This window comes from Dendropsophus ebraccatus, chromosome 10 (genome assembly GCF_027789765.1).
Source record: "Dendropsophus ebraccatus isolate aDenEbr1 chromosome 10, aDenEbr1.pat, whole genome shotgun sequence".
Lineage (NCBI taxonomy): Eukaryota > Metazoa > Chordata > Amphibia > Anura > Hylidae > Dendropsophus > Dendropsophus ebraccatus.
In genome coordinates this window covers 93,719,995-93,727,988 of record NC_091463.1, presented here as the reverse complement: position 1 = coordinate 93,727,988, position 7,994 = coordinate 93,719,995, and the positions used below count along the sequence as shown (strand labels likewise).

Genomic DNA, 7,994 nt, shown 5'->3' with positions numbered 1-7,994 from the left:
AAAATATACATAGTGTGAACATAGCCTTAGAATGTAAGCTCTTGTGAACTGGTTCCTCACTTATGTTGTGCCCTATTCCCTCATATGTTGTAAGCTCTTGTCTATAAGTGTCTATAAGTTTCTAATGATTTTACAACAATCAAATTCAATCAGCGTTCCTGCCAGTAAATAAGTAAGCATGGAGGGGGAGTCACAGCAACATGTAGTCACATTGCCTATGTCCTTTTCCTGCCATCTCTGACCTGACATCCTGAATACCATGAACTTAATTCCTACTAACTTCCCAGCTTTGCTGGAAACTGGTGGCACAGCAGCTACTGGTACTGGGGAGCACTTATGGCCCATCAGGGAGGAGCTCACAGATTCTCCTTATTAGCTGCTACTATGTAATGTCTGAATTTGTACATTTATTCACTGATATGCAGTGGAATATGTTGGTGCTCATGTGTTCTCAATGGAGCAAGGAAGACTCCGCCGGTTGCAGTTTATTTTCATGAGAACAGTAGGGTAGGGCAGCTGAAATCAAACATGCCTGACCCATCTCTCTCCAGCATTATCATCTGTATGGGAAGAGTCTGGAGGATGTCAAAGACATCAGTCAGGAGTCCCAACTGGGGTTCTTCAAAGGCACTATAGACATGACAAACATACTTAGACCTCAACTAATCATTAAAACATTCATTTTCTGCCACCCGAGGCAAAACCTGAAATGCCGCCCACACACACACCACCTCATCACCCCCCCCATGCCTATACCCCTACAAATCTGCCTGGTCAATAAACTCATTTGGCCTCATGGCAGAAACGGCCCTGGTGCCCAGTATTTAAAACTCCAGTGTTCCTTTACTGAGATCTTATTCCTTTACCTCTTACCTTTTTTGCCTCTCAAGTACATCACACCACCAGCGATGAGGAACACTGCTCCCAAGACAAATCCAACTATTCCAGTTGCCATCTTACTTTTGTCTGCATCTGATTGCTGAGGTTCTGTTGATAAAAATAGTATCTGGATTACTTAAAAGGGTACTCCAGCGCTGATAAAAAAAAAATCAATCAACCAAACATAGTTTTTACATATACCATCCCTCCTGAGTCTCCGTTTGGATTTCCCGCTGTTTGCAGGTCCCTGAACCTCCAGTTTGTTTCTTCATTTTTTCTTTACTTCCTGGTTTGGGCTTTCCCATGATGCACTTTGTCTCCTGTGATGTCTAACTGACTCTGTAAAACTGTTAGATGGCTTACAGCTTTCTCAGCCAATCAGGGCTGAGCAACCTGAGACATCTGACAAAGAGAGGCTGGCCTAACAGGGCTTAGACCCGCCTCCCTCTTGATGATTTCATTGTCACAAAATGGCTGCCACCGAACAGCCTGGGGTCAACAGTCATTAGATAAGAATGAGTTTACTTCACTTCCTGGTGGGAGGTTGAGGGGGGGGGGGGAAGAGAGGGAAGGGAGGCAGATAGGTGATTGGAGCATATTGCAAAGTTATATAATTTGTAATGTGCTTTAATTACTGGGAAAAAGCTTTTCGCTGGAGTACCCCTTTAAAATGCAAGCAAGTATCTGATTTCTGTGGAAACGTTTTGGTCCATAGAGTAATAGGGAACACAGAACTAACATTCTATCAGTGGTCTCCGATCCGTGGTCCTCCAGTTGTTGTGAGTTTCAGAACAGTTGGAGAGTTACAGCTTAGCGGCTATTGAATAATTTTACATTGAACGAATGCGAATTATTAAACAGGTTGTTACCAAATGTAAAATACCCTTTTGTATTTAGTGACTTTTGTGACACAATCCCCTCACTTCCCTATCCCTGCTTGGACTGTCAATCAAGCAGAGATAGGGAGGGGAGCGAGGAAGCATTACAGCCCTAAGTTCTACTTAATACATTAATACCCATTTGTGACTGGACTGGTTTTAGGGTCCACATGTAACACCCCCTAATGGAGCTTCCAGTGTAAAGAGGGGGGAATTATGTTTACTTTCACCTTCTCACTCAGCACAGTGCCTCCACCATGACCGGAGCTTGCGTGGTATGCAGGAGGTTTTTTACTAGGGATGGTCCGAACCTGCTGAGGTTCGGGTTCGTACGAACCCGAACTCTCGGCAATGATTCCCGCTGTCTGCCCGCTCCGTGGAGAGGGTGGATACAGCAGGAGGACCGCCTGGAAAACTGGGATACAGCCATAGACATAGGCTGTATCCCAGTTTTCCAGGTGGTCCTCCCGCTGTATCCACCTGCTGCACGGAGCGGCCAGACAGCGGGAATCTGATGCCGAGCGTTCGGGTTCATACGAACCCGAACCTTGGCAGATTCGGACCATCCTTAGTTTTAACTCTTCTGCCAGGGGCTGACTTAGGAAACCCCCACCTAGCTCGGTACACACTCAATACACTATAAGTGATATACTCACAGAGAGAAGTAACATGGAACCATGGTTGGCTGTGTCTTGTCTTGCTTCCTACCTATGCGGGAACCTGACTAAGACTACAACTTCTTGAACCTGGGGACCTGGCAGAGGGACAGGGCCCAAAGAGGACCACTGTAGGGAGCTATCTAACTTGCGTCCTTCCCCTACAATGTCCAACACGGAAAGACCACCACACTTCCTCTACCCATGTGTTTCCTTCCCACAGCCACTGTTAGGTGCGCTGTGAATGGATGAAGAGTGCATGAGAAGATGTAAAGAGTGAGATGATAGGCTAAGAAAAAAGGAGCTCTCTTTGGTTCACAGATCCATGTGGTACATAAACATACAGTAACCCCTTAATAACTACAGCCTGCAGTAACTAGACATAAGATAGTTACAATAGCGACATCTAGTGGCAAAACTTAAATACTCCAATATCACCACTTTACCTGACAAAAAGTGCAGACTTTTGCGAAGGGTGTAACCAATAGCAACACCCATGGTGGGACACCAAACTCTCAGGACGTAACGGTAAGCCCTGGAGAGGGAATGGGTTAGGCAGCATACAGCAGGCTCAGCTTAATGTTAACACTGAGATAGGTACCAGTGTATACATTAAACTAAGTGGCATCTGTCAAACAATTACTGCGGGTGTACACGCCTGGGACATTTGAAGTGTACGTCTACACAATGTAAAAGAAGCCTAATTGTCATTTCTTTCCTCCGTCCTTATTCACTTCAGTGGGTTTTTCTTGAAAGTGTCACAAACTGTTTTGCTGCCAGATCTCTTTTTCTCTATTGCATTTCACTAATTTGTCAATAAAATAAAGAAGAAAAATGAGAAATATATTGTGTTTAAATAACCACAAGACTATTTGGGGTGTCTTCTGCGAGCCTCCATGTACATCGGTTTAGTTTTTGGTGTTATTGTAGCATTTTTAGGTCAGTGCAGTATTTAGCCGAGCATCGCATGCGCTCAGTATTGCATTTTTAAGTGTTTTTCTCCACAGACTTTTCTATAGTACTTCCAAAACATCACAAACACACCTGTGCAAAATGTCACAAAGTTTTAAAAAAATGAATACCACCACCAAAAAGTTCAGCAAAAAATAAAATAAACATAAAAAAGTCCTTTCAAATGAACTAGTGTCAGAAATGCCAGAGATTTGTAATTTACTCCTATTATAAAATCTGCAGTCTTCAGTACTTATCAGATGCTGTATGTCCTGCAGGAAGTGGTGGATTCTTTCCAGTCTGGAAAGCAGGAGAGGTTTTGTTTGGGAATTTGCTCCTACTCTGGACAGTTCCTGACATGGACAAAGGTGGCAGCAGAAAGTACTGTGTTTGGGTATGTGCACACGGAGCAATTCTCGCGGAATTCCGCCCGAATTCCGCCATAAAAAGCGGGCGGAATCCGCGTGGAATTCCGCCCGTGTAAATGCAACATTGCTCTTTCCATAGAGAACAATGGGATTTCCGACTGCCCGTGCACACAGAGTAAATTTCCGTCCGGAATTCCGCGCGGATTCCGCGCAGAATCCGCATTCCGCCCAAAGAATGTACATGTCAATTCTTTGGGCGGATTCCGCTAGAGGAATCCTATAGAAGTCAATGGGGTTTGAATTCTGCTGGTAATTCCGCTTGCATTCCGCTTGATTTCCGCGCGGATTCCGCTCAAATTCCGCCCGAATTCCGCTCGAATTCTGCTAGAGCAGAATAGGCGAGGAATTTCAAGCAGAAGTCTTTCAGCTACAATTCCTCGAGAATTGCTCAGTGTGCAAGGGCCCTAAGGGTATGTGCACACTGAGGAATTCTCGAGGAATTGTAGCTGAAAGTTTTCAGGCAGAATTTAAGTGCCCCATTGACTTCTATAGGATTCCTCTAGCAGATCTACAGCAGAAAATTCTGCTCTGAAATTCTGCAGTGTGAACAACAGAGCAGGAAACCCATTAAACACAATGGGACTTTGCTCTGTACATATTTTAAGGGATTAATTTCAAGCTGAAATTCCTCTTCAATTCCTCACCTAATTCCACGCCTTTTCCTCAGTGTGCACATACCCTAAGGGCCCTTGCACACTGAGCAATTCTCGAGGAATTGTAGCTGAAAGTTTTCAGGCAGAATTCAAGCAGAATTTAAGCCCCCCATTGACTTCTATAGGATTCCTCTAGCAGATCTATAGCAGAAAATTCTGCTTGGAAATTCTGCAGTGTGAACAACAGAGCAGAAAACCCATTGAACACAATGGGACTTTGCTCTGTACATATTTTACGGGAGGAATTTCAAGCTGAATTTGGAGCTGAATTTCAAGCTGAATTCCTCGCCTTTTCCTCAGTGTGCACATACCCTCAGACTGGAAATAATACAACACTTCCCTCAGGACATATAGCAGCTGATAAGTACTGGAAGACTGGGATTTTTTTAACAGAAGTAAATGACTAATCTCTGGCACCAGTTGATTTGAAAGAAATTTTTTATGCTAAACTACACCTTTAGGCTACGTTCACACTACGTAAGTTTCCGGCCGTAGCGCGTTCCGTGAATAAGCGGCCGGAAACTTACGTAGTTTGCGTACAATGGAAAGTATACGATTTACGGGCGCACAGTTCGCACTACGTACGAACTTACACCCGGATCATATGCGGCGCCGTAAAAAATGAACCAGACCATTGTTTCCGGACGGAAATGCCGTAACTTCCCCCCGTAGCGTAACATGCGGTCCCGTACGTAGTGGTGATTTCTTCATTTTGCCAGCTTTTTGTTCCGATCCAAAAGGTTCTGTGGGGTGTCTGGGGCTAGGCGAAGATTTCCAAGTAAAAGACCGCTGTTAGATCGCTACGAAGAGCGCTCGGGAAGTGTAAGTACGCTACGGGCGTAAGTTCGCGGTCCGTACGTAACCGGCCGCAACTTGTATAAAGTCCCGGCCGGAGTTTCATACGTATATGTCCGGCCGCGGAAAATATGCGGCCGGACATATACGTAGTGTGAACATAGCCTTTAAGCGACTCTGTACCCACAACCTGCCCCCCCCCCCTCCCCAAACCACTTGTACCTTCGGAGAGCTGCTTTTAATCCAAGATCTGTCCTGTGGTGTGTTTGGCAGGTGATGCTGTTATTGTCCTAAAAAAACTACTTTTAAACTTGCAGCCCCGTGCCCAACGGTAGTACGGTAGTATCTGTGCCCCAACTTTGCACCACCCCTCTGTCCCTCCTCCCCACCCTCTTCATCATTAGGAATGCCACTGGAACATTTTCTCCTGTCTGAACATTGCACAGGTGCCTTAAAGAGGTAGTGCGGTGCCCAGAAATTATTCACAGAATAACACACATTACAAAGTTATACAACTTTGTAATGTATGTTATGTCTGTGAATGGCCCCCTTCCCCGTGTCCCACCACCCCCACCCGTGTACCCGGAAGTGTGGTGCGCTATACTCACCGTCACGTGCCGTCTCCGATCTTCAGCGACTGACGTCTTCTTCGGGCGGCCGGCGAACAGCTCCGACTGTCCCGAATGCCGGCCGCCCTATGCAGCGTCATCCAAAGCTCAGCCGCGATTGGCTGAGCATAACTGTGCTCAGCCAATCGCGGCTGAGCACAGTTGTGACGCGGCGGAGGGGGGATGGGCTGCAGCGACTCGGCCGTCCGTCCGAAGATGACGTTTGGCACAAGATGGCGGACGGCCCTCGACACGGATCAGGTAATGTATAATGCACCAACACTTCTGGGTACACGGGTGGGGGTGGTGGGACACTGGGAACGGGGCGATTCACAGACATAACATTCATTACAAAGTTGTATAACTTTGTAATGTGTGTTATTCTGTGAATAATTTACTGAGCGCCGCACTACCCCTTTAACGATCCAGCCCATGTGTCGGGCTGACACACATGGGAGACAGTCTGCCTGGAGCATTCCTAATGATGAGGAGGGTGGGGAGGAGGGAAACAGAGGGTGTGCCAGCCTAATGCATACACACTCTAGGCCACGGCTGTTGGGCACGGGGCTGCAAGTTTAAAAGTTGTTTTTTAGGACAATAACTGCATCACCTGCGGAAAGGACCCCAGGACAGATCTTGGATTAAAAGTAGCTATTCAAAGGTACAAGTGGTTTGGGGGGGGGGGGGTGAGATTGTGGGTACAGAGTCACTTTAAAACCTCAGCGATGGCACAAAAGACTTACTCCAGTGTACGCGGTGCGGGGCCCCCAGGCTGCTGTGATGAACCTCACAGGTGAAAGTGTCGCCTTTGTGTATCTCTGTCTCCAACATCACCAGGATTTGGAAAGTCCAATCTCCATCCTGAAAAAGAGCAGAAGACTTAACCTGCTCGGTTTCCTCCTGACCGTTCCGGTACCATTTCACCATAACCTTGGATGGGTAGAAACCAAAGACAAAACATTGGAGGATATGGTGCACGGTGCTTGTATTCTCATGAGGCATCACAGACACAACTACCTCCGGCTGAACTGAAATAGAAAAAAAGATAGAAATAGAATAAGCTGCTGGGAATTGCACAAAGAAAAAGCCAGACATGGAGTGTAAAATGTGTAACGCAATAATTATACATCACACAGCATCCAATAAGAAGACTGCACCAAGGAGGAAACAACATTTTTCACTTTACACCTACAGACCCACGTGATCCATTATTTTTGGAGACATTAATTGTACTTTGCAATGACCTAATTTTTTCATAAAATGTGCTGCGAAACCGGGAAAAAAATATTTGTGCAGTGAAATTAAAAAAGAACGCTATTTTTTTCTATTTCGGGTTGTTCTGTGTTTAAGCCGTTTGTCCTATGGTAAAACTGTTCTCTATGTTCCTCAAGTCAGTACGATTACAACGATAGGCAACTTACTGTATATAACTTTTATTTTACTTTTAAAAAATTTAAAACCTTTTAATAAAAAACTAAATGTGTTTAAAATTGCTCCATTACCATCCATATAACTACAGATGAGCGAAGCCATAAATTGTAGCAGCAAACTTATTAACAGCATATGGAAAGGGTTTTTTATTCATTAAAAAAATATATATATTTTTTTTTAACTGTAATTTGTAGTCCTTTAAGGGACTTCTATGAGCAATGTATTGATTGCTCATAGAGATCAATGCAGTACATATGTACTGCATTGATCTCTGCAATCAGTGCTTCATTACTAAGGGCTGCTGGTAAACAATTGCCGAGCCCGATTCAGTGTCATTATCTCTAAGCCCGAAAGGGCAAGTAGGCAGGATCACCCCCCACAACTGCATCGCGCAGGGGGATGTTGGGTGTGGTGTTTGGGCGGCGTGCGATCCCCCACTATACCTCAACATATGCTGTTTTAATAGGATTTAAGTGGTTAATTAGGTGATGTGAGGGATATCTTCTTCTGTTTACATTGGGGCTCTGCAAAGCCACTGTAGTGTATTATATAAGTGATCAGAGTGAAGTCCCATAGTGGGACAGAAACAAACAAAAAAAAGTTTAAAAATAAAATTAAAATAAAAGTTATAATTTGCCTATTGTTGTAATCGTACTGAACTGAGGATCATATATAAACATGTCAGTATTACCATAGGGGGAAAAGAAATTTAGTT

General features: G+C 44.8%; 1 protein-coding gene across 1 annotated transcript in view; it reads right to left on the bottom strand.

The window, feature by feature from the left end:
* Nucleotides 1-491: 491 nt before the first annotated feature.
* LOC138766581 (H-2 class II histocompatibility antigen, E-S beta chain-like) overlaps nucleotides 492-7,994 on the bottom strand; it is a 148,432-nt gene continuing 140,929 nt past the window's right edge. The window contains exons 3-5 of the mRNA XM_069944171.1: nucleotides 6,592-6,876; nucleotides 867-987; nucleotides 492-630 (exon numbers count right to left, since the gene is read on the bottom strand). Of these exons, the coding sequence (XP_069800272.1) occupies nucleotides 492-630; nucleotides 867-987; nucleotides 6,592-6,876 (545 nt within the window). The remainder of the gene's footprint in view (nucleotides 631-866; nucleotides 988-6,591; nucleotides 6,877-7,994) is intronic.